The sequence below is a fragment of the Microcebus murinus genome, chromosome 6 (genome assembly GCF_040939455.1).
Source record: "Microcebus murinus isolate Inina chromosome 6, M.murinus_Inina_mat1.0, whole genome shotgun sequence".
Classification (NCBI taxonomy): Eukaryota; Metazoa; Chordata; class Mammalia; order Primates; family Cheirogaleidae; genus Microcebus; species Microcebus murinus.
Window position 1 is genome coordinate 83,537,354 of NC_134109.1, and position 27,763 is coordinate 83,565,116.

Here is a 27,763-nt window from a genome sequence, read left to right on the forward strand (position 1 = left end):
GTAAGCATCTACCTTAATATTTTCTCTGACATACCACCCCAGCTCTCCAGTATTTGTCTTAATATGGATGACACAAAATTATTTTCCCACAGTTTTCTCAGATAAGTGGTTATTCTATACCGAATAATTTGAACAATCCCTCTACATAGAACTCAGAATATAGCTTAAGGCATAAATCCTTCAAATGAATATGAATTATAAAACACCAATATGGGCCGGGCATCGTGGCTCACGCCTGTAATCCTAGTACTCTGGGAGGCCGAGGAGAACGGATCACCCAAGGTCAGGAGTTCGACACCAGCCTGAGCAAGAGTGAGACCCGTCTCTACTAAAAATAGAAAGAAATTAATTGACCAACTAAAACTATTTAGAAAAAATTAGCGGGGCATGGTGGCGCATGCCTGTAGTCCCAACTACTTGGGAGGCGGAGGCAGGAGGATCCTTGAGCCCAGGAGTTTGAGGTGGCTGTGAGCTAGGCTGACGCCAAGGCACTGTAGCCTGGGCAACAGAGTGAGACTCCGTCTCTAAATAAATAAATAAATAAATAATACATGTTGCCACAGAATCTGTACATACCTGTGCAACACAGCAGAATGACTTTGTTAATACTTAGGCTTTTAAACTCACCAGTTCCAGCGACCCTCCTTCCTCTATCAGGAGAAGGCTGGGAGGCGTCTAACTATACCAAAGAATGGAACAGCGAAGCCAGGTAGGGACCGCCCCTCTTCCAAGTGCCTCAGGCCTTTTCCGCCCACTGCTCTTGGGGACCAATCATGGAGCTCCGCTTAGGACCTGGGACCAATCAGAGACCTCAGCTCTGGACCCTCCTCTGCCCGGCCTCGCGGGCGAAGTGGCGCCATGTTTCAAGGGCAGCGCGGTTGGTTCAGCGGCAGCGTCAGCCGGGACCTGAGGCGGTTCTGGGGTAGGAAGCTGAGCGGAAGGGGTGGGTGCGGTGGCAAGGGCAGCATCGCTCCTCCCTCTGGTGCCTCGGTTCCAGGGTGCTTAGTGGTCTCACCCTGTGCTCTTGCCTCCACAGTGGCCGAAGGGGGGACGATCAGTGACCCGCGGGCAGCCGACTTCTTGTTCAGCTGCGATGCCTCGCACCCAGACACGCTGAGGTACCTGCGGGCCACTCGGCATTGCCTCTGGTGTCATGATGAGCTCGGAGTTGGGGATGGAAATTGCAGCCCACTAATAAATATCGATGATAGGGTGAGGCTGGAAACGAGCAAGGTTTCAGTCCTGGGTGTGGGAGAAAGATAGGTAACCTTACCCCTTTCCTTTCCACCGCTGTGTCCTGGCCTTCCACTTGGCCCTCCGGTCCCTTCCCGAATTCCAGGTGTGCGCTTCCAGCTGTCTCTCCCACACCTCCACGTGGCGCCTCGACGGCCCCTCATACTCGATGTCTAAACCAAATCTCTTGGTTACCCCTCATACCTGCACCAGGTCCTGCCTCTGTTCTCCAAACTTAAAACCTTCGAAGTCACTTTTAATAACATCTCCTGCCCTCTCAATCAGTCAGTGCCCAAATAATTGAATCCCCCTAATTGTTCTTCATCCTCACTGCCATTATCTTAGTAGCACTTTAATTACCTCTTCCCCAGCACGACCAGCTTCTCTCATGCCCTTCCTCTTATCCCCACCTATAGGAAAGATGTTGCCTTCTATATGTGGAGACTGAGTGCCTACTCCCTACCTCAGAATTGATTGATCCCTCTTCATAAAACAGTGACTATGGGTAAAACTCGTAGGCTACTGGCTCTCGATCTACTGTTGATGTGCAGTCAACAGTACTGTTTTAGATCAAGTTTCCTAATTTATTTAATCATTAATGAAGTCTCTAAAGCTGAGATTTGCCTAGGTTTAGGCCCCAAAACTACTAATATCTCAAGCCATCTATTCATACTTCCTTGCCAGAAAAAAAAGGACCAGCATAAATAAATGTATGCTTTAATGTAACCAACCCCTACTTCCAGTCATTGATTCATTCTTTTGAAAGGTTGAATACATTCTTATTTATTTCATAACCTAAAAGATTTCCTTTCTTTCTCCTAGAATATATCAGAGCCTTGATTACATAGAAGATAATGCTACAGTTTTTCACGCCTACTATCTCTCTGCAGTAGCTAATGCTGAAATGAAAAATTCGGTGGCTTTAGGTCATTTCATTCTTCCTCCTGCATGCCTGCAAAAAGGTTAGCAAGGATCATTCAACCATTCCCTGTTAGACAGCCAAATTCAACATTGTTCTCAATCAGAGATTTTTGAGTTTTGTTATCTATTTAATATAACTGGGAAAAGCATGGAATTTGTGTCAGATTGCCTTAGGTGTACATCCTGGCTTTGTTTATTGTTCATTCACACATTCATTGAGCTCCTCCTGTGTGCCATGTTTCAAGCCAGGGGCTGGGGATTGATTCAGTGGTGAATAAGACAGATCACATCTTGCATTTGCAGTGCTCATAGGCTAGGATCCCGCATTACTAGTTTTGCCATCTTTAGCAAGTGACTTAACTTCTCGCACATTGTTCTGAGGATAAAATGAGATAATACATTAAGGTGTCTGACATGTGAGTATGTAATAAATGTGTTCTTTGCTAGCTTTGAATCTTTTTTATTTTTACATTGTTTTCTTCTGATATTTAAAGATTGGTTATGATAGTAAACCCATATATTTATATTTTTCTTTATACATTTGAAGGTACTTTCACATTAACTTTTTTAGCAACCCTATGAAATAGGAAGGGCAAGTAAATAAAGAAACTGCTTCAGAGATTGGCTTTTGGTTTTCCCTGCTTGGAACATGCTTTCTTCTATCCTGTTCTTCTGTCCAAATCCTACCTATCTTTTCTGGGCTAACTTTAAATATCCCATTTTTGTAAGTTATACATTAATTTTCAATGTTTAGCTGGTTTATTCCATAGATAACAACGTGTCCTTCTCCAGAAAGACAGACTGAAGCTTAGAACAAATTCCCAGTGAGGGGAGTATTAAAAACAAAACAAAAAACTTGGAAAATTATTTTCATAAAAGAGCCTTTAGAAACCCCAGATGCTGGGTGCAGTGGCATACCTCTATTGTCTCAGCTACTTGGAGAGCTGAGGCAGGAGATTGCTTGAGCCTAGGACTTTGGTTCCAGCCTGGGCACCATAATGAGACCTATATCAAAAAATTTTCAATTTTTTTTAAAAGAAACTCCAGAGATTGTGTTTCTTCCAAAGTTGATGTCCTGGTGAGACCTAGTTATAACTTACAACACCAAGTTGTTCTCAGTGGTTACCCAAATAAACTAAAGACTGGATGGGAGAATTGATTTATTAAAAACTATTTGTGCAATCAGTGAATACTCACCTTCAAAGAGCTTATATTATAGAATGACTATCTCATCTGATTTTATTTATTTATTTATTTATTTATTGAGACAGAGTCTCACTTTCTTGCCCAGGCTAGAGTGAGTGCCGTGGCGTCTGCCTGGCTCACAGCAACCTCAATCTCCTGGGCTCAGCGATCCTACTGCCTCAGCCTCCCTAGTAGCTGGGACTACAGGCATGTGCCACCATGCCTGGCTAATTTTTTTTGTATATATATTTTTAGTTGGTCAATTAATTTCTTTCTATATTTTGGTAGAGACGGGGTCTTGCTCAGGCTGGTTTTGAACTCCTGACCTCGAGCAATCCGCCTGCCTCGGCCTCCCAGAGTGCTAGGATTACAGGCGTGAGCCACCGCGCCCGGCCTCATCTGATTTTAAATTATCACTCGTATTCTGTCTTTGAGTTTTGCATCTTATATTAACATGTATTTAAATTTTTAAAAATCTGGTTTAAATGAAAATATTTTCCTTTTTTTTTTGAGACAGTTTCATTCCATCCTCAGTCTAGAGTACTGTGATGTCAGCCTAGCTCACAGCAACCTCAAGCTCCTGGGCTCAAGTGATCCTTCTGCCTCAGTCTCCTGAGTAGCTGGGAATACAGGCATGCACCACCATGCTGGGGTAGTTTTTTCTATTTTTGGTAGAGATGGGGTCTCACTCTTGTACAGGCTGGTCTCGAACTCCTGACCTCAAGCAATCCACCCGCCTCAGGCTTCCAGAGAGTGCTAGGATTAAAGACATGAGCCACCAGGCACAGTCATATTTTCCTTTTAAAAAATAAAAAGTATACTTTAAAAAAATCTACATAGAGCACAATATTGTTTAGTAGAAGTGTGAGACAAATGTGAGCCACATATGAATTTTAAATTTTCTCATAGCCACATTTAAAAAAATAAAAAATGGGCAATGTGGCACATACCTATAACCCCAGCTACTTGGGAGGCTGAGGTGGGAGGATCCCTTGAACCCAGGAGTTGGTAGCTGTACTGCACTATGATAATGCTTATGAATAGCGACTATTCATAAGTGGGCACTCTAGCCTGGGCAACACAGTGAGAACCCTTCTCTAAAAAAAAAAATAGGTAAAATTAATTTTAAGAATATATTTTATTTAGACTACTATATTCAAAATATTGCCATTTCAATATATAATCAATATAAAATTATTGAGATATTTTAGGCCAGGCACGGTGGCTCACAACTGTAATCCTAGCACTCTGGGAGGCCAAGGCGGGAGGATTGCTCAAGGTCAGGAGTTCCAAACCAGCCTGAGCAAGAGCGAGACCTCAAGTCTCTACTATAAGTAAAAAGAAAATTAATTGGCCAACTAATATATATAGAAAAAAATTAGCCGGGCATGGTGGCACATGCCTATAGTCCCAGCTACTCGGTAGGCTGAGGCAGGAGTATTGCTTGAGCCCAGGAGTTTGAAGTTGCTGTGAGCTAGGCTGATACCACGGCACTCACTCTAGCCTGGGCAACAAAGTGAGACTGTCTCAAAAAAAAAAAAAAAAAAAAAAGAGATATTTTACATTTTTTTATACTAAGTCTTCAACATCCAGTGTTTACTTTATACTGACAGTACATCTCAGCTGGGACTAACCATACATTTCAAGTGCTCTCAGTACCACATGTAGCTAGTGACTACCACGTTGGACAGTAAAGATCTAGAGTAATATTACACTTTTTGTCAAAAACTTTTGAGATCATTAAGTTGGAACGATGACATAGTCCTTTGACATGCTGAGCATTACAGAATTTCTGCACTACCATCCCTACCAGACTTACTGTTCATCCACCCTTCTTTTATCAAAGTAAATTAATTCTTTAGGATCTCTGCTCAGCAATTTTATACTTTTTATTTTAACTGAACAGTTATTTTCTTTTTTTCTTTTCTTTTTTTTTTTTTTGAGACAGAGTCTCGCTTTGTTGCCCAGGCTAGAGTGAGTGCCGTGGCGTCAGCCTAGCTCACAGCAACCTCAAACTCCTGGGCTCAAGCAATCCTCCTGCCTCAGCTTCCCATGAACAGTTATTTTCTTTATTAATGCTTGTCCCAATAGAGACACATCTAATGAAGATATACATATACATATATATATTCTAGCAGGAAGAGTCTACAATGATGATTATCAAAATGTATTGGAATCATCTGGGGAGTTTGTTAGAAATGCAAATTCCTGAGCTCCTCCTCAATGACCTGAATCAATAGGAGTTTCCATTTTAACAAATATCATAGGTGATTTTAATGCAAATGAAATAATATTGGCCCAGAAATTTGAGACTTTTTCAGAAGATTCTACAAAATTACTTTTAAAAAATAGTATTGGATTTGTTTTTCTCAAACAGAAATAAGAAGAAAAATTGGTGGTTTTATTTGGGAACAAGACCAACATTTTCTGACAGAAAAGGTAAGAGTAAATTAACGTACTTGATTAGAAGCTACAATTCCAAAATTTTCTGAATGCAATGTAATATTAAAAATGTTTACTTGTGAACACTGAATGAATGTGTTACTTGGTACTTGTTAGTACCACCAGTGAGCCAGATTAAGGAATTTAAAGAGCATGGTTTTTACAAGTCGCCCTAGAAAAAAAATAAAGGAACAAAGGATAATAAAAAAATTAAAAATAAATAAATAAAGAGCATGGTTTTACTGAATATTATTTGATTTGACATCATTTTTACAGTGGTACATTCATAACATTGAGGTATTTGTGTATAAATAAAGGTATTCACATAAGAAACTTGAAAATTTGCTTCTGTCAGTAATATTAAGGGAGTAATAGATGCATGATATTTACCAGTTCTTTACTGCTAGCATAGGCTCTGATTGATTTCTCTGCCCTGCCATTTTTAAATGTTTTGAATGATACTCTCCATAAATGTGTGGAGTACTAGAAATTGGCTGTTTTATAGCTGTTGCCATCCTGCCTCAAATTTACCTATGCTTTTGACTTACTTCAAAATCTTTATGCAATACCCAAATCTGGGATAATTTGAGCATTAATAAGAATAATGACAGTAATGGATTATAATAAGTAAAAAAGAACCCATGAATCCATAGTGGTACTCCAAAAGCAGAAAGAAAGAGAAAAGGGAAAGAAAGAAAGAAAAAGAAAGGAAAGAAGGAAGGAAGAAAAGAAGAATAGGATAAAGATAGTTTTTCTTTACAGAAAAATAGCAGCTAATAAATATACAAAAAAGATGACAGAAAATCTCCATTTTACAGCCCCCAATATAGTAACTGGTTTAGGCGAAGGTCATTAATGGATTACATTTTAATTACATATTGATATGTAATCAGGTTACATATTAATTCAAAGGTAGACCAAGCATGGTGGCTCATACCTGTAATCCTAGGAGGCTAAGGTAGGAATATCACTTGAGCCCAGGAGTTCAAGACCAGCCTGGGCAATAGCAAGACTCTGTCTCTACAAAAAAATAGAAAAATTAGCCGGGTATGATAAATAAGGGAGTGTTTTATTTTCCACTTCTGTGGGTGACATCATCTAAGGCTCTATTTGATTACTAAGCAAAAACTGTTATCCTTAGAGGGTTTAGAACCTAAGTATTGAGAGGGAAGACTATTTAATGGAAGTTAGTGTAAGCTGATGAAAACATAGCTACTGTACACAGTCATCAATCATTTATTTTTCTGTTCTTTTTTCTTGCTTACCCTTTAATTTTGAGGCAATTTTCCAAGTGTTTTATTGTTATCCAGTCCATTACATTTCTGTAAGAAAACATTTTAACTAAGTTGTTCACAGTAGTTTTCACATGCTCTTAGTTCTAAACAGGCTTATTTAGAACGATTTGCTTGTAATGTCCAAGTAGTTGTATGTAGAAAACATTTTGAAGGAATGGACTTCAGAGTAGGTAAAATGCAGCCCACCTCTCATCCACACCAGTCTGGCCTAAATACAAAATTAACTGCCCATAAGTTCTCCAGAAAACCATTACAATGGCTAAGTACTTGATAGGCTGAAAAGACCTTACCTGAGGGTCAGAAACATGGACTCAGGAAAAGGTTTTGAATCTTTCCTTAAAATCTTTTCACAATATTATTCATATTTCTTCATGTGATTTCAATGAACTGTTATTTATCTTCAGAAGCATTTTTAAAAATAATTTTAGTTGTGGTGGAATATATAACTGATGCCAATGATTTAAAAAGCATTTTTTAACTTTTCCTTTGTATTCAGTGAAAATGTCCAGAATGCAGTACTATTATTGCTTTGCCAAGATTCAATCACCAAGATTATGATTCTGAACCACAATCTAAAATCTATACCCATGGTGGCTCTGGTGCTCTCAACTTTTGAGTACCTCAAAAAATGCTAACTTTATGGCTTGAGTTTGTGCCATTTTCCTTTGCAACAGCTGCCTAATGCATTAATTCCAAGACATTTCTATATCTCCCTCACATGCATGCAAAGCAGTCCTTGTTATCTAGTATAAACAAAGATGCTTCAATCACCAGGAGAACCAGAAGCCTGAATCCCAGACTATACTCATGAAGGAATAATATCCTCAATTTTCCAAGAGCAAAAATTCTCCCCAGATTGAGACATACAAAGGATTTTTATTATTCAGTTCTTAGTTTCTGTGACAGTTCCTCTTTCAACAAAGTATACATTAATAGTTTCCCGTTTAACCCAGAAGCAATACTAACTGCCTTAAGTCTAGTTATAGTTTCAACATGTCTAACAACTCTATTTTTGAAGACCATGTAACCATTATTAAAATAAAGGTAACCATTCATATTTTCTCAACATTAGTTATTTGAGGGTCACTCATTGAAATTTTTGTAGTCAGAAAGAGAAATGTGCTCTATTAAACCAACATTGCTAATATAGGAAACCAAGCACACATTCAGTAAAGGGTGAAAGCACAGGGTAAGCACAGGACAGAAAGGTGCCCTGCTGCTCTTTGTCTCAATCTAGACCATCTATTCAATAAGAAGTAAATTTATTATTCTTAACCAAGGGTAGATGAGAACAACTCTTTTCACAATAGATATGTTTTATGTTAAATAGGGGGAAACACTTTCACTTTATTTTATACTAAGAATGCATTTAAGCTTTAAAAAACTCCAGAGGAACTAAAATTTGCCTACTATTTCTACAGCCACTTTGCAGTGGCATAATACTACCAGGGCATAATATGATCAGATCTGCGTAAGATTTTTTGAAATCTTTCATTAATTGTAGAACATAGCTCTGATATGTTTAGGAATGAACTATATTTCCACAAAATAGGTTTTAGTATTTGTACATTTTAAAAAACTATTTCAACTATGGATATTTCATATAACTATCCTTATAGACTATTTAGAAATGTAGAGGTCTTACAGTATTAGAACAAAGGAAGTTTAAATGTACTCTATTTTTCTGAGCCTCTTTTAATAAAGATTTTGAGATGGCATAAAACAAAAACAAAGCAAAACAAAAAATTACCCGGGCGTGGTGGCACCCGCCTGTAGTTCCAGCTACTCAGTAAGCTAAGCAGGAGGATTACTTAAGCCCAGGAGTTGAAGGCTGCTGTGAGCTATGATTGTGCCACTGTACTCTACCTCAGGAAACAGAGTGAGACCTTGTCTCAAAAAAAAAAAAAAAAAAAAATTACAAACGTAAGTGATGTACCTTTACAATGGAGAAATCTTACAGATACTACCTTAACCAACTGATCAAATTTAATATCACCAATATTGGAATATCTCATTATGTTCACTCTGATTTGATATCATAAGTACACAATATTACCTGTGTAGTATTCTTTTCAAAAGCTATAAACTGAATCCAGTTATAACTTAACGATCAGACAAATCCAGAATATGGACCATCTACAAGACAGCTAACTAGCCTGAACTCTAAAACAGTCAATGCCATAAAAAACAAAAAAGGGAAAAGGACTGTTCTAGATTAAGAGACATAACCACCAAATGTGATGTATGAACTTTGATTAGATTCTGGATTTTCTTTTTTAGCAAAAAAGGCATAAAAGGCATTTGAGGGCAATTGATAAAATTTAACGAAGACTAGATATTGGGTGTTATTGAATTGAGTTTAATTTTCTTAAGTGTGGTAGTGGTATTGTAAGGATAAAAGAATGTATTTTTTTTATAAAATACATGCTTAGGTAATAAGGAGGGGAAATGTCATGATATCTGCAAATGTTTTAAAATGCTCTAGCAAAAATAAGAGACTGGGGACACTCAAAGTGGTGAAAATGTTAACACTTTGTGAATCTAGGTGAAAGGTATATAGTATTTATTGTACTATTTATGTTTTTGGTAAATTTGAAATTTTTCACAATAGGAAGTTAGGGAGAAAATCTTTAAAATATGTCCAAAGCCAACCAATTAGCGTGTGCATTGTGTATTCCTTTCATTAATTTGTTTTTTCTTCCCAAAGCATCATCATCTGAAAATAATAGTTCTTTCAGCAGTATTTTTGGCTAAGAGGTAATAAATAGCATGTTGCATTAGGGACCAAAATATCTAATCCTTGACTTGTTACAGTGTTTTCAGAGATATGAGTAGTGATGGAATGGTTATTATTTGATGATAATTATTGACTATACCAGCACTTTAGAACTTAAAGGGATCTTAAGGATTATTAATTATTCAGTTTTATAGATGAGAAAATGGAGTAAAGAGAAGGTAAAGACCTACCTTAGTTCGCATAGCCTGATATTAGCAAAATAGAAGCAAATTTTCTCAGCTCCAACCCAATCCAATGTTTTTTCTACCAAAAAATTAGTATAACATGCTTGTATTGACTATTAACTCTAGAAATTATTATATAATAAAGGAGTTTTTCAATTCTTTCAAAAGATTGATATTGAATATTAGCTAATTATAATAAAGTAACCATCAAATACATAAGTGGGCAGTATTTCATCAAATGGCAATAAGGGTGAATCTGAGGAGCATTATTATTGTTTGCAGTGGATTTATAACCTAAATATGAAAATTTCCTAATGGTATATGTAATATGGTAAAAGTAATGTGTAAAATATGATAAAAGAAATATGATCACATTAAAGAAAATTTCAAAAATTGAAAAGATAATAAAATCAGTCAAAGCTTTACTTATCTAACACAACCACATCTGGTATTTAACATATTCTTGTCTTCTTTCTTTATGTCTCTTTACAAATACATATTTTTTTTTTTTTGAGACAGAGTCTTGCTTTGTTGCCCAGGCTAGAGTGAGTGCCATGGCGTCAGCCTAGCTCACAGCAACCTCAAACTCCTGGGTTCAAGTGATTCTTCTGCCTCAGCCTCCCGAGTAGCTGGGACTACAGGCATGCGCCACCATGCCCAGATAATTTTTTCTATATATGTTAGTTGGCCAATTAATTTCTTTCTATTTATAGTAGAGACAGGGTCTCAGTCTTGCTCAGGCTGGTTTCGAACTCCTGACCTCGAGCAATCCGCCCGCCTCAGCCTCCTAGAGTGCTAGGATTACAGGCGTGAGCTACCTCGCCCGGCCACAAATACATATTAATAGAAAGTGTATATCTACAAAATTTTGTAAGTTTTTTTCCACCAAACTAGATTGAATGGATCTAAATTTATAAATATTTTTATGACTCTATGGATATATTGCCAGTTTACTTTTTTCCTTTTTTTAAAAAAACATTACTGATTAGATCATTGGTGTTCTGATTTTTAAAAATGTGATTTCTTTTGCTATCCACAGCATAATGAAGTAACACCAAATGAAATAAAGATCCTTAGGGAAAGCAGTGAACTAGCAACAGAGCACAAAAAAGAATTACCCAAAAGGTATTAAATTTATGTACTTCTTTGATATTTAATTCAATGTAGACATCTTTGAGCACTTATTGTGTGCTTATCTCATTTTATTTTCACAGTCTTCCTATAAGATTGATATTATCATTATCACCATTCCTGTTTTACATAAAAAGAGATCTAAGATTAGAAAGATTGAGTCAGTTTCCCAAAGTCATAGAAACGTATTAAGTTGGGGAGAAGCAGGATTTAATCTGGGTCAGTCTAATTCCAGAGCTCATGCATTTAACTACTATGCTATATTAATCCCTGTTATAATGGTGAAATTATTCTTAAAATATATTTTTTAAATTGGAAGAAAATATACTAAATATCAGCAATAATTGTATTAGGATGGAGAGTTGTAAGTAATTTTCCCCCTCCTTTCCAAATTGTTTGTAACTTCAATTTAAGAAATTTAATCTAAAAAGACAAACAAACATGGACTTGTCACTATGTTAGGGCCAATTTACAAGAGGCCTCCTCATTGCAGACTTTTACTTGATATAGTCCTACTTCCATATTTTCCCACTTTGTGCTTTTCAAATATTCATGGGAAACACTGGTTATTCAAAAGTCTGTGTTTCCTCCTGCTGAGCCTGCTGCTAGAGTAGCCCCAAAAGTGGCAGCAGAATTTTCACAAGGGGGTGCCACAAATCATTTCAAGATGGGGCCAGTTGGGATTCTAAAGAAAGAACCACCAAACATTGGGTGATCAGTCTAAAGCATATATTAGGGGAACTTATAAATGCTATAGCAGTTCTCGAAATGAACAGCTAGAGAAAAGGAGTGTTCTATTTAGGTATGTGTAAGCCCAGGAGGTCACAGTATGGAGTTTATGTGACAGTTTAAGGATCAGGGCTAGGACCAGTTTCTTTCAGTGTTTTCGGCAACAACCTAGATACCTTTATCAGTGCCTGGGAATGTTTAAGGCCCCAGTTTGGGTTCAAGCCTGCTGGGAAAAACCTGCAACTGGTTAGGTGACAGAGTAGTGAAGGCACTCTGTGATTTTTGGTTAGGACACAGAAAGAAAATATGGGGACCTGGGAAACCCTACAGCCTGGTATTTAGCTGCTGAAATAAAAATGATCAAATAGTAGTTATCTTTTTTCAATATAAAAATTAATGATTTAACTTATATAATTTTTCCAATTTTAAGTTTTTCTCTCATGAAAGATAATTTCCTTAATATATAAAGAGGTCTTACAAATCTGGGAAAAATATGTCCAATCCAGTAACAACAACAAAAATGGACAAAGGGTATGAATAAATCCTAGATAGGCGTCTGCCTAGAGCCTTTTCTTTGTGTAACCACCAGAGGGTGCAGTGTGAACATAGATAAAATATACCTTCACCTTACCTGCTGAAACATTTCTTTTGTTGGCATACTACTAGTGCCATTGGGTGGTGAATTATTATTGAGCATGTGCTACATACAAGACACTGCAGGCTAAGCATTACAGTATTTAATTTGATTCTCACAACCTATGACATAAACAAACACTATTAGCCTCATTTTATAATGGAAGAAACAGTTTCAGAGAGCTAAATAATTTACCCAATATTATTCAAGGAATGGAACTTAATTTAAAATCAAATTTAGCTGATCTAAAGTCCAAACATTTAGTCACTATGCTATTTTACCTTCCCGATATGTTCCCCAAATCTTCTGAAAATTGCATGAATTTTTGTTTATTTTTCTTGTTTTTAATTATTTTATTATTATAAATGTAATGTATACAAATTTGTCAAAATGGAAAATACAGAAAAGAATAAAGAAAATTTAAATTATAGCAACCCCACCATTCAGAGATAACCACCATTGATAACAGTACATTTCTCACCAGTTTATATAAATAAATATATTTAATAGAGTTGAGATCATATTCCACATATAGTCTGTCTCTTGATTTTCCATTTAACATTCTATGAGCATTTCCCCATGTTGAAAAACCATATTTGATATTATAATGTATAATGTCTACAGATGGTATTTCATCTTATTGTTTGTTTAACCATCTTTTAAAATTTATTTTTTTGGCAATGTTACTCCTTTTTGTTTGAGACAGAGTCTCACTTTGTTGCCCAGGCTAGAGTGAGTGCCGTGACCTCTGCCTAGCTCACAGCAACCTCAAACTCCTGGGCTCAAGCAATCCTCCTGCCTCAGTCTCCGGAGTAGCTGGGATTACAGGCATGTGCCACCATGCCCAGCTAATTTTTTCTATATATATTAGTTGGCCAATTAATTTCTTTCTATTTTTATAGTAGAGACGGGGTCTTGCTCTTGCTCAGGGTGGTTTCGAATTCCTGACCTCGAGCAATCCACCCGCCTCAGCCTCCCAGAGTGCTAGGATTACAGGTGTGAGCCACTGCGCCCGGCTGACAATGTTACTCTTAAGACACCTTCATGAACATCTTTTTAAAAATAAATCTTGTTCAACTTTTTTGATAAATTTCTTCATGTAAATTCTCAGATGTGCATTTATGGTATAAAAAGATAAGATTTTTTCTTTTTTAAACACCTTAAATTTATGTATTAATTAGTACAGTAGCATATATCTAATTCTTAGAATATGGAGCTGGAAAGTGTTCTTTCATGCTGGAAAATCAACTACATATTATCATATAGTTCAAATGTATTTACTGAAGAGCTCTACAACATTTTAATCAAAATCCACTTTCAGTTTGTTAAATAATTTCTTGGTAGAACCACCGAGAAAGGTGGTACCCTCATGATTAAATCATGAATCTCTTCAGAATTAATTATGACGGAATTTGATTATATTGATCCAAATATTACAGTGGTGGCAGATTGAGTAAAGGCAAAGTTTTACTTTTAGTTTCCCCAAGTGCTGTCTAACTTGATTTAGGAGGGCTTGGTAATACCCAAGCATTTTTTTCTAGAGAATTTCTGCCATGGAGTTGTATTCCTGAAAATTTGTACCATCATTAGGAATGGATCTCTCATTATCTGTCCATGATTGGAGGATTTGCCTTCTCTGATAAAACCTTTACATCTCCTGGTAAAGGGGAAGATATAGTTTAAGAAAGAGCTTTGCTATCAGCTTTGGTGGAAAAAAAGAAAAAAAGCTTTGCTATTTGGTGAGAGTGGGAGATGTTTTCTGTATATTGCAGCAAAATTCATCAAGTGCAGTTTTGTGCTGTCTTTCCCAAGGTCTTCAGTGCATTCTTCCGGAGAGCAGGCTTTCTTGATTGCAGTTGGGGTTTTCAGTTTTCTTAGTAGTTCAGCTTGTACTTGAGTCACCAGATGTAAATTAGACATTTTTTCTCTTCAGTTCCTAGTATGGATGCTGCATCTTATTACTTGAAATGCTTAGTCTTTGGAGATCTCTGCACTTCGGATTGTCTTCCTGATATGGATCTGTTTGCTTGGCATTTTGTAGCTCTCTTTTGAAAATGTTATATTCTGTCCTCATTAGTTCCAGCTCTTGTTCCAAACCATGGATCTTCAGGTCACAGCTCAACTTTTCCAGCTCCCAGTTTGATGAAGATGTATTTAAATTCCTCATCACCTGCTGAGTTTCACTTCTGTCCTTAGCTGGAGTTCTGCTTCCTTAGATTGTAGCTGTTCATTCAGTACTTTCAAAGATTCAGAGTTATCTTTATTCATTTTATCCAATTTGCTTTTCAAATTATCTCCATCAATGCAAACTTCTCAAATGTACATGATAGGCTTTATTTACTTGTTCTTATCTCACAGAATTTGTTTCTTCATCTAATCAAGCTCCTATAAGCTTTTCTTCCAAAAATTTTATATTTTTCTTTAACAAAGAGTTGTCGGCCAGGCGCGGTGGCTCACACCTGTAATCCTAGCACTCTGGGAGGCCGAGGCGGGTGGATTGCTCGAGGTCAGGAGTTCGAAACCAGCCTGAGCAAGAGCGAGACCCCGTCTCTACCATAAATAGAAAGAAATTAATTGGCCAACTAATATATATAGAAAAAATTAGCTGGGCATGGTGGCACATGCCTGTAGTCCCAGCTACTCAGGAGGTTGAGGCAGAAGGATTGCTTGAGCCCAGGAGTTTGAGGTTGCTGTGAGCTAGGCTGATGCCATGGCACTCACTCTAGCCTAGGCAACAAAGCGAGACTCTGTCTCAAAAAATAAAAAAGAGTTCTTTTTCTCTGAATCCTTATGTCATTTTTTGATGTCTTCATATGCAGTGACAAGGGCAAAATGGGAAGCAACAGACTCATCTCCTAAATATCTTGAAGCTGAAGTCACTGTATCTCTCCTATGGGCTTTTTCATGATTCAGAATGCAGATAACTTTTACCATGACAGCCCGAAGCCAGGCTACATGGAGCTACACCTGAATTTCCAATCCCTAGTGTTTGTAGACAGACCGAAAGCAAACCAGTTCTCTAGGGGTCACCATGGGCTTCCGGTTTCCTGAAGACACTGCTGTTTCTCCAGCGAAGACAGCAGCTCCAGGGATTCCCATTTCTTCTGCCTCAGCTCAAGATGTGAATATTTTATTTTTTTTTAATTTATTTATTTTTTTTTTATAGTACTACGTATCAGTGTATAGATGTGAATATTTTAAAAGGCCATGATGCACATTGCTGGTTGCTTCCCACAAAAGTACACATTTAAACTAACACCAGTGTTGATCTCACCACATCCTCACCAGTATATTAACAGGAAGTTTTTGCTAATAGATGAAAAATGACATCTTGTTTTAATTTCCATTTTTCTTTGATTACTAATATGTTTGAACCTTTTTGCATTTGTTTATTAGCATTTTGTATTTCCTTTTCTGGGCTTGTTTTTATCCTTTCTCCATTTTTCTATTGGAGCATCTTACTCTTTGTCTTATCAACTTGTCTGACATCTTTATTTAATAGCTATGTTATCCTTTTGCCAATTTGTCAAATTAAATCCTTGACTTGTTTTCTGCCTTGTACTTTTTTGCAGATATATGTTTTTAATTTTTACATCATTAAATTAATTGTTTTTTCTTCATAACTTCTTTTATTGCTTCTGTTCAGAAAAGTCCCTTCCCAGGGAGCAAATGGGTTTTAAATCCTGCAGATATTTATTTTGATGTATGATGTGAAGTGAAGATCTAAATTTACTTTTGTTTTGCAAATAAATTTCTACCAGTTTTTTGAAGAATAAATCTATTTCCTACTGATGTGTACTTTCCCTTTGTCATATTTTTTTCACCCAATATGATCTGTCATTTTTTGCATATATTAATCTGTGAATCTATTTTTATATCAATATAATATTCTGTTAAATTATATAAGTTTATTTATATATCTTAACAACAAACAAAGGCAAAAAACAAAGGCAAATCCCAAATTCACTGCTCTTCTTTAAAATACTTTCCATAGCTATTTATGCCTACTTATTATTTTTCTATTTTGAAATTTTAATTATTTTTAATAGGTAATGTAGTCACATGGTTCAAAATCCAAGATATATAAAAGGGGATACCGTGAAAATATACTGGCTGCCAGAGAACAAATTCCCTTCCCATTGACAACCAACATTATTAGTTGTACACTTATTAGCAAGTTAGTCTAAATATTCTTTCTTTTCTCCTCCCCCCCATAGTAATACATTATAAATACTAAATACTATTCTGCACCTTGCTTTTTTCCACTCAATAATTTATGTAGGAGATTATTCCATATTGCTACATAAAGAGGTTTGTCATTTCTGTACTGTGTAATATTCCATTATATGTATAGAAATTCACCATAATTTATTTAACTAGTCTCCTATTCTAATGGACTTTTAGGTAATTTCTTCCTTTCTTTTTTTTTTTTTTAAGAGATGGAGTCTGGCTCTGTCACCCAGACAGGAATACAGTGACATGATCATAACTCACTACAGCCTCTAACTTATGAGCTCAAGCAATCCTCCTGCCTCAGCCTCCTAAGTAGCTTGAACTACAGGCATGTGCCACCATGCCCAGCTAATTTTTCTTTTTTGTTGTAGAGCTGGGGTCTCGCAATGTTTTCCAGGATGGTCTTGAACTCCTGGCCTCAAGTGATCCTCCTGCCTTGGCCTCCCAAAATGCTGGGATTACTGGCATGAGCCATCACTCCAAGCCCTAATTTCTAATTTGCTATTAAAAACAATGCTTGGGCCAGCGCCATGGCTCATGCCTATAATCCTAGCACTCTGGGAGGCCGAGGCGGGTGGATTGCTTGAGGTCAGGAGTTCGAAACCAGCCTGAGTAAGCAAGAGCAAGACCCTGTCTCTACTATAAATAGAAAGAAATTAATTGGCCAACTAAAAATATATAGAAAAAATTAGCTGGGCATGGTAGCGCATGCCTATAGTCCCAGCTACTCGGGAGGCTGAGGAAGGAGGATTGCTTGAGCCCAGGAGTTTGAGGTTGCTGTGAGCTAGGCTGACGTCACTACACTCACTCTAGCCTGGACAACAAAGTGAGACTCTGTCTCAAAAAACAAAAAAACAAACAATGCTTCATGTAATCATAGCACTCTGGGAGGCTGAGGCAGGCAGCTCACTCAAGGTCAGGAGTTCCAAACCAGCCTGAGCAAGAATGAGACCCTGTCTCTACTAAAAATAGAAAGAAATTAATTGGCCAATTAAAAATACATATATCTGGGAGGCTGAGGCGGGCGGATTGCTCGAGGTCAGGAGTTCGAAACCAGCCTGAGCGAGACCCCGTCTCTACTATAAATAGAAAGAAATTAATTGGCCAACTAATATATATAGGAAAAATTAGCCGGGCATGGTGGCGAATGCCTGTAGTCCCAGCTACTTGGGAGGCTGAGGCAGTAGTATTGCTTGAGCCCAGGAGTTTGAGGTTGCTGTGAGCTAGGCTGACGCCACGGCACTCACTCTAGCCTGGGCAACAAAGCGAGACTCTGTCTCAAAAAAAAAAAAAAAAAATACATATAGATAAAATTTGCCAGGCATGGTGGCAGATGCCTGTAGTCCCAGCTACTCATGAGGCTGAGGCAGAAGGATTGCTTGAGCCCAGGAGTTTGAGGTTGCTGTGAGCTAGGCTGACACCATGGCACTCTAGCCTGGTCAACATAGTGAGACTCTGTCTCAAAAAAAAAAAAAAAAAAAAATGGGCCAGGCGCAGTGGCTCACGCCTATAATCCTAGCACTCTGGGAGGCTGAGGCAGGCAGATTGCTCGAGGTCAGGAGTTCGAAACCAGCCTGAGCAAGAGTGAGACCCCGGTCTCTACTATGAAAATAGAAAGAAATTAATTGGCCAACTAATATATATAGAAAAAATTAGCTGGGCATGGTGGCCCATGCCTATAGTCCCAGCTACTCGGAAGGCTGAGGCAGGAGGATCAATTGAGCCCAGGAGTTTGAGGTTGCTGTGAGCTAGGCTGACGCCACGGCACTCACTCTAGTCTGAGCAACAAAGCGAGACTCTGTCTCAAAAAAAAAAAAAGCTTCAGTTGGAGACCAGCTTGGGCAACATAGCAAGACCCTGTCCATACAAAAATATTTAAAAATTAGCCTGCTGTGGTGGTGTGTACCTGTAGTTCCAGCTACTTAGGAGGCTGAGGTGGGAGGAAAGCTTGAGTCCCGGAGTTCAAGACCATCATGGGGCAGGTGGGAGGGGGGAGGAGGGCGGGTATATACATACATAATGAGTGAGATGTGCACCATCTGGGGGATGGTCATGCTGGAGACTCAGACTTGTGGGGGGAGAGGAGGAAGGGGCATTTATTGAAACCTTAAAATTTGTACCCCCATAATATGCCAAAATAAAAAAAGAAGAAAAAAAAAACACCATCATGGGCAACATGGTGGACCCCCATCTCAAAAAGACAAAACCAACCAAAAAACCCCAAACAGTGCTTCAGTGAATAATTGTGTAAAGTCATTTTGCATGTATGCAAGTATCTATAGGGTAATTTCTTAGATGGGGAATTACTAGGTCAAAAGCATGTATACTCTTTGATAGCTCTTGTCAAATTGCCCTCAATAAAGATTAAATCAATTTACCCTCCTACTGGTTATCTATACAAGTGACTTTTCCAGGCTAGGGTAACCAACCATCCAGGTTTGCTTGGGATTGTCCCAGTTTAAGCACTGAAAAGCCCCATGTTCCAAGAAACCCTTCCATCTAGAGTAAATTGTGATGGTTAGTCACCTTACTCTTCCCTATACCTTCTCCAACAATGTGCTACCAAATGTTTTGATCTTTGTTATTCCTATAGGTGGAAAATGGTATCCCACGCTAGTTTATTCGTATTGCTATTATTATGAGTGAGATTGAACATCTTTTCACTTCTGTAAGAACCACTTGTATGTCCTTTTCTGTTAACTGTTTGTTCATATTCTTTGCACAGTTTTCTATTGACTGAGTTTTTTGTTTGGTTGTTTTTTTGTTTGTCGGTTAGGAGCCCTTTATGTTTTAAGGGAATTAGTTCTTTGTGAAACAAATTATTATTCTTTCTTAGCTTATTGTTTGCCTTCAAATATGTTGGGTTTTGCTATATAGAAAGTTTTTATTCTGTGTATTCATACTTATTAATATTTTCTTGGTTTTGTGTCATACTTTTAGGAAAGTACTCCCATGCTAAGATCTTCTTTTTTTGCCATGGTTTCTTCTTAATGTTTTCTTTTTGTGTACATTTAAAGCTTTGATACATTTGGAATATATTTTGGTATAAGGTGTGAGGTGGGGATCCACTTTTTCCCCCCCAGACAGCCACCTGCGGTGGCTATTGATTGAATAAATTCATCTTTTTTTTCTACTGTCTTGAAATGCCACATTTATTGTATGTCAAATTCTTGTATGTGTTTGGGTCTATTTCTGGACTTCATATTTTATTACATTCATTTGTCATGTGCCAGTGCCATTCTATTTTAATTATTTATAGTATAATTTAATACTTAGAGCTAGTGCTTCTTCCTTACTCTTTTTCAGAATTTTTTGGTTATTCTTTCTGGTTTATTTTTCTATCTGAATTTGAGAACCAACTTACTCATATTCCCCCCAAAAATCCTGTTATTATTTTTAGTGACATTATGAAAAAAATGTATAGATTAATTTAGGGAGAATATATGTGATGCTCAATCTTCATATCTGAAAAAAATTTTTTTTCACTTGTTCAAGTTTTTTTTGTGGCCCTCAAGGAATATTTTTTTATTTTCTTCATATAAATCTTATATTTTTTATTAAGATTATTCCTAGGTATTTATTTTTCCATTCTATTAGAAATTTAGTCTTATCTGCTATTAGATCTTCTAACATTGGTTTTGTGGTGAATTTTAGAATTCTTTTTTTTTGTAAACTCTAAAAATTCCTTTGGGATTTTATTGAGAATTGTGTTAAATTTGAGGAGAATTGATGTCTTCATAATTTTCAATATTTCTATCCAGGAAAATGCTTTTTGCTTTTCAATTTTTTTTTTTTTTTTTTTTGAGACAGAGTCTCGCTTTGTTGCCCAGGCTAGAGTGAGTGCCGTGGCGTCAGCCTAGCTCACAGCAACCTCAAACTCCTGGGCTCGAGTGATCCTTCTGCCTCAGCCTCCCGGGTAGCTGGGACTACAGGCATGCGCCACCATGCCCGGCTAATTTTTTATATATATATCAGTTGGCCAATTAATTTCTTTCTATTTATAGTAGAGACGGGGTCTCGCTCTTGCTCAGGCTGGTTTCGAACTCCTGACTTTGAGCAATCCGCCCGCCTCGGCCTCCCAAGAGCTAGGATTACAGGCGTGAGCCACAGCGCCCGGCCTTCAATTTTTTTTTAAATGGTGTGGGGGACTATGAGGAGAGGTGTTCAGTTGCTTTGTTTGTTTTTGTTGAGACAGAGTCTCATTCTGTCACCATGGGTAGAGTGCAGTGGCCTCATTGTAGCTCACTGCAACCTCCAATTCCTGCCTCAGCCTTTGGCAGAGGAGAGGGATGTAGCTGGGACTACAGGTGTGGGCCGCAATGCCCAGCTGGGTTTTTCCCCCTCATTTCATTTTGGTAGAGATGGGGTCTCACTTTTGCTCAGGCTAGTCTCAAACTCCTGAGCTTAAGCAATCCTTCTGCCTCGGCCTCTCAGGGTGCCAGGATTACAGGCGTGAGCCACCATGCTTGGCCTGCTTTTCATTGTTTATTTTCTATAGCTCAGTAAAATGTCCTATATTTTTACATATAGAAAATTACATACAAATTTCTTATCACGTTTATTTCTAGATTTTTATGTGTTTTGTTGCTATTTGCCTTATATCTACCCATTTGGAATTCTTTGAGGTTCTAAGAATATTTCAGTTGATTCTCTTGGCTCTTGAGAATGCACAATCATATCATTTGTTAATAAGAAAATATTGCTTCTTCCTTTTCAATAGATGTCTCTCCTTTTCTTTTCTTTTTTCTTTTCTTTCCTCCATCTCTTACTGTTTGGCCAGAATATTTAGAGCCATGATAAATAATAGTAATGATAACGGGTATCCTTGTTTAGTCCCTGACTTTTTGGGGAACACTATTTTGCTTTATTTGTAGGATCTCTTCCTAACTGAGGTATAGGTTTTTTTTTTTTTGGAAGAGTTTAAGTGAAATCCAACTTTTAAAAAAATTGAAAATGAAGTCTTTGTTGTCAGTGTACCTTTAAATTTTTAGAAAAAGAATAAATTTAGCGATGACTCCAATTTTTTATTGTTCAGGTTTTTATTTTTATATAATTGTATTATTGATTGCTTATATGTGGTCTAAATATAGTAAGCATTATTTGGCACAATTAGAAAATAGAATCTTTTTGTTGAAAATCTTTTAGCTTTTTAAATATTAGGATATAATTAATTACATTATATAACCATGCTAAGCATAATTTACCTTTTTTTCTTTTAACTCAGAAGTCACTTCAAAATCTTATCGCAGGCCAGGTGCAGTGGCTCACGCCTGTAATCCTAGCACTCTGGGAGGCTGAGGCAGGCAGAGCCTGGTTTGAAACCAGCCTGAGCAAGAGGGAGACCCCGTCTCTAGTCTCTACTAAAAATAGAAAGAAATTAATCAATACAAAGTCAAAATCGGACAAAAGAAAAACAAATAAAAAATAAAGATATTTGAAGAATTAATAATTAAAATTTAAAAAAAAGAAATTAATTGGCCAACTAATATATATAGAAAAATTAGCCGGGCATGGTGGTGCATGCCTGTAGTCCCAGCTACTCAGGAAGCTGAGGCAGCAGGATTGCTTGAGCCCAGGAGTTTGAGGTTGCTGTGAGCTAGGCTGATGCCACGGCACTTACTCTAGCCTAGGCAATAAAGCGAGACTCTGTCTCAAAAAAAAAAAATCTTATTGTATATCATGGTTTTTCCAGACATCATTTTTTATTTGTTATGGTAAAGTATGGAAGTACTAGTTAATAGAGTCCTAATTATTTGAACACTGAATAACAAAAATGCTGTGATCATTTAAAATAGAGTCTACTATGTTTTTCTTTTGACATATTTAAGATTATATTATATATGTATTTTATCTAATTGTAAAGTATTATTGAATTATTGTGCTTTCAAGGATATTGAGAAAAAGACCCAGGCCTCTATAGACTCAAATATTTGTTTTGTGAAGTGGCCAAGAAAACCAAAAATAGCTGTGTGGGCCTTTATGTTACTTAGAAGCACAAAAGAAGTTCACAATTAACATTGTCACGCAATAAGAATGAAATCTGATCAAAGAGCAATTAAATTGCTATATGTAAATTTTCATTTGTAAAACAAGTCCAGAAAAACTCCAAATATAAATGTGACTTTCTATATGTTTCATTTTACAGGGCAGAAAAGCATTTTATAAGGACTCCAGTTGTAGAAAAGCAGATGTACTTCCCTCTTCAGAATTATCCAGTGAACAACATGGTAACAGGTAATTTAAAATAAAATTTAGAGTAAACCCAGGTAGAGAAGAAAGTAGGGAATATTGTATAGAATAAAGCTATTGTTATACTTCAAATGTCTAGCAAGTAGTGCCCTCTCTATTAAATATGGTAATAGAGGATACATTATTCATATGTTGAATAAATTAACTTGCAGAATTGACCCAAGAACATTCCTTCATATTTTCTGTGCTAAAACAGTGGTCTGTAGGTAGGGTGAACACGTGTCCTAATTTACATGAGACAGTTCTGGTTTATGCCTGTTGTCCTGGCATTACTTTTTACTCCGTAGTGTCCCAGTTTGGAAGATAAATTATATAGATGACCCCAATCATAATTTCCTTTGAGAATCTAAGAAACATAGACTCCTTTCCCTAGCATATGCACACACAAACATGACCCGCAAACTTTACACATAATTTACAGAGGTTCACAGATGCCCGGAAGCCTATTCATGGATTAGCCAGCTGTCCATAGACTCCATATTTGGATTTCCTACCATAGGAGACCAGTGAGAGAGTAATGATAGACCATTCTAGTTAATTCTGAGGCCCACCAACATGCCTGCCTTCCTTGCAGCTTGGTTGATATGGCAATGTCCTTTTGCTGAACTCCTCTTTTGTTTAAACTAGTTTAAATGAGTTTCTTGTCAGTTTCAGCCTGAAGTCCTAACTATTTCAAAACTGCCACAATAATCCATTTCTGATGCTGTAAATGTCCTATACTTCTTATACTTACAGGAATATTTTTACTAATGTAGTAATATTTTTATTCCTATCCTCATATCTTTAGAAACTTACACAGTGTATATGTGCAATTATAAAGTAAACATTATAATATTTTTCTGCACTAGTTTATTTTACACAGATATCTAACCATTAGACAAAGATTATGAATTCATATTGAGTATAGTAATAGTGCTTCAAGATATCCTATAAAATGGGCTGGGCACAGTGGCTCACGCCTATAATCCTAGCACTCTGGGAGGCTGAGGTGGGCAATCATTCAAGGTCAAGAGTTCAAAACCAGCCTGAGCAAGAGTGAGACCCCATCTCTACTATAAATAGAAAGAAAGAAATTAATTGGCCAATTAAAAATATATATAGAAAAAATTAGCCAGGCATGGTGGCACATGCCTGTAGTCCCAGCTACTCGAGAGGCTGAGGCAGAAGGATCACTTGAGCCCAAGAGTTTGAGGTTGCTGTGAGTTAGACTGATGCCATGGCACTCTAGCCTGGGCAACAGTGTGAGACTCTGTCTCAAAAAAAAAAGTCTTTAAAGATGCTAATCAATTTCATATGGTTGGATTCATAGATGATTTCTTAACTATGAATTTATTTATTTTTAAAAACAAACAAACTATATGCATAGATATCCTGTTGATCTTGATGGTAATGGTGTTGTAAATTCAGCTCATCCTTGAGCTCTATGGGAACTTTTTTCATATAGTATTTACTTTTAAATTAGATTTTAATTTTAGTATAAACCACAAACACTTGCTTCACACATAAAATATAATTATTCAAATAGCAAACAATTGCTATCAAGTTAATATTGCTTAATCATTGAGACTTTATGTTCTCTCCATTCTAGGTAGGTTTTTTTTTGATACTCATATCTATTTCAGATTATTAATGACATAAAAATTACTCACACCCCATAACCTTTGTTGACTGAACAGTAATATCAATTTTCCAGTTTTTTTTTTTATTATTAAAAGAATGTCTTCTCAGTGTTAGCAGTGCAGGAAAGTGTTACCTGCTGTGTAACAGGGAAGAGAAGCTGTTTGTGCTGTTAGTACCTAGTTGGATAGCTAGTTCTAAGACAGATCACCCTCTAAGCCAAACACATTTCCCAGTTATTTTTGTCTAAATACTTTTATGTTCCAGCCCCAACTTGGACATCACAATCTCAGTAGTCAAAGTGGCTAATCAAGTATCGTGTTTTCAAAGGTAGTGGGGGGGAGGGGGGAAAGGGCATTTATTGAAACTTTAAAATTTGTACCCCCATAATATGCCGAAATAAAAAAAAAAAGAAAGAAAAAAAAATAAAAGGTAGTAGGAAGTTGTAGGAAGGAGGAAAGGAGCATGTTTCCTGATAATTATCAAGTTTCATGGAGAACTTCTCACTGCTATTATTTCTTCTTTTCTAAAAACATTCTTTATTTTATTTATTTATTTATTTTGAGACAGAGTCTCACTTTGTTGCCCAGGCTAGAGTGAGTGCCATGGCATCAGCCTAGCTCACAGCAACCTCAAACTCCTGGGCTCAAGCAATCCTCCTGCCTCACCCTCCCAAGTAGCTGGGACTACAGGCATGTACTGCCATGCCCAGCTAATTTTTTCTTTATATATATATTAGTTGGCCAATTAATTTCTTTCTATTTATAGTAGAGATGGAGTCTGGATCTTGCCCAGGCTGGTCTCAAACTCCTGACCTTGAGGGATCCTCCCGCCTTGGCCTCCCAGAGTGCTAGGATTATAGGCATGAGCCAACACGCCTGGCCTAAAAACATTCTTTAGAAGTCTTTACTCTAATAAATCAAAGACACTGAAAGCAGATAGTATCATAGGGTTTCAAGTATATATATATATTTTATTTATTTTGCAGGTTATATATCAATTGATGCCATGAAGAAATTCCTTGGGGAACTACATGACTTCATTCCTGGAAGCTCAGGATATTTAGCATACCATGTTCAAAATGAAATTAACATATCTGCTATAAAAAACAAATTGAAGAGGAAATATTAAGTTATATTATAAATATTTGGGCATTTATCTTCTATAAAATATTACCAGAGATGTGCATAATTTAAAATGTTCCCCTTTGGAACTCAGGAATGGGGAAATAGGGAAAAATTCTTCTCTTTCTCAAATGTGAAAATTCAGAATCATTTTGGCTCTGTATTTTGACTTTTGGGCTGGATTTTTTTCCCTAGCTTGTTATATTACATTCACAAATTCTGAGTGCATAGTTGTTATGGAGTAATTGTCATTGAAACATGTTTCATAAGAAGTTGCAATCTCTTTGTCTGTCTTTGTCTCTCTCTCTCTCTCTCTCTCTCTCTCTCTCTCTCTCTCTCTCTCTCTCTCTTTCCCCACCCCTTTCTGTCATATGATCTTTTGGTTTTAATGTTCTATTCTATTTTTTTTCTAGGTTCAGTACTATGAATGCTAAGGTTTATGATTCTGGTCATTTTATTTTGATTTAAAAAATTAGAATGCTATAGTTGAGTTCTGATTATTCCTTCTGACTTGAAACATATGGAGTAAAACATTTTAGTAATTCATATTTCAGGTTGGATGGTTTCTGATAATAAATGTATCATAAGTGACTTAATATAAACAGACTATGAGTGTTATATTATCTGAGGTGAACCTGCAAGGCACCTTAGAATCACAGTGCTGGAAAGGACTTTAGAGAATATAGATTCCAACTAATTTGTTGTTTATAATGAAGAAATGAAGACCCTGAGAAGGTATCTTGCCAAGAGTGACTAATAAGGGGCCAAACCAGAACTGGAACACAACCCTCTTGATTTTCCAGGCTAGTGCTTCCCTACTCTCCCACAGTGGTATATGCTATAGACTCTGTGTCAGGTATAATAGGACTACAGATCCGCAAAGCAGACCTCAAAATAAGCCAACGTGCTTGTCTTTTAAATAAACTGAAATAGTATTGAAATGTAGTGATTTCAAGAAGGCAACTTGTTATCTTTATTCATATGGCCATGCTATGTAGAGTCTGGTCCATTTATTATATTTTGGAGACTTGTAAATGACATTTTATTTGTGAAGCTATCATCTTGTTAGAACTGTGCTTCCTCCTAGGAAGTGCATACCAGCTGTAGAATTATCCAAAGAAAATGCACACTTTTTTTAGTGCTTGGATCATTTGGGTATATGTGGGTCTGGCCCTGGTCTTTCTCCCATGACTCAAATTCTGTAATACAAAATTTTAACACTACTCTTGGCATCAGCATTTAAGAGTTATGTTTTTCCCATATGGTAACTTTTCTTTGTTTATATTCATATCTGTGGGTAAGCCCTTCTGAACTTGTAATTTTTTAAGAAACTAAATGTTAATTATCTTTTCCTGAAATGTGTTTTTCCTGAACACTTGATCTTAGATACATGCCATTGATTGTTTTTTATATAGAAATCAAGCCTGTCTCTAGATCTTAAATTAATTATTAAGAGGATTAAGTAAATTTACACCAAGTTGTATACATTGGGATTTCTTGGAGGACAGTATCCAGTATTTTTTTGACATATGTATTATGCATGTGTTAACATAGTAAATAGAAACTATGGCTACAATTTTGAACCATAAGAACCATACCCTAGATTTGGCAAAGCATGGGACTGAAAGAAGCCTGAGATCCTGAGGACATTGTGGAAAACTTTGCCATCCCAGCCTTGGGTCACCTGCCTACTTCTGGACTTTTATATGGCAAATAAATAAACTTCTGTTTTGTTTAAGCCACTCTATTTTCTGTCTATTATTTTCAGACTAATCATAATTGAGGCTTAAGGGTAAGCTACTGACTTTTTTCTATAGGAGAGAATTTTGTGGGCAATGCCAGTTATTTGCAGGTTGTATGGACCCAGATGTGCCAGATGAAACAAAGGCTTCCATAATATACATTCATCAGCTCTGTAAGGGTTGTCTCATTCATTCATTCAAATAACATTTATTGATGACTAAGTGTTAAACTCACAGCTTAGTAAGAACATGTCATTAAAACATTGT

General features: G+C 36.8%; 1 protein-coding gene and 1 pseudogene across 1 annotated transcript; one reads left to right on the top strand and one right to left on the bottom strand.

The window, feature by feature from the left end:
• Positions 1–790: 790 nt before the first annotated feature.
• On the top strand, positions 791–27,459 carry TERB2 (telomere repeat binding bouquet formation protein 2). Its single transcript, XM_012766699.3, has 7 exons — positions 791–922; positions 1,037–1,118; positions 2,056–2,195; positions 5,717–5,778; positions 11,077–11,162; positions 22,910–22,998; positions 25,619–27,459. The coding sequence occupies exons 1-7, from the start codon at positions 859–861 to the stop codon at positions 25,759–25,761; spliced, it is 666 nt and encodes a 221-aa protein (XP_012622153.1). The 5' UTR covers positions 791–858; the 3' UTR covers positions 25,762–27,459.
• On the bottom strand, positions 13,932–15,443 carry LOC105872569 (5-azacytidine-induced protein 2 pseudogene; annotated as a pseudogene).
• Positions 27,460–27,763: the final 304 nt, after the last annotated feature.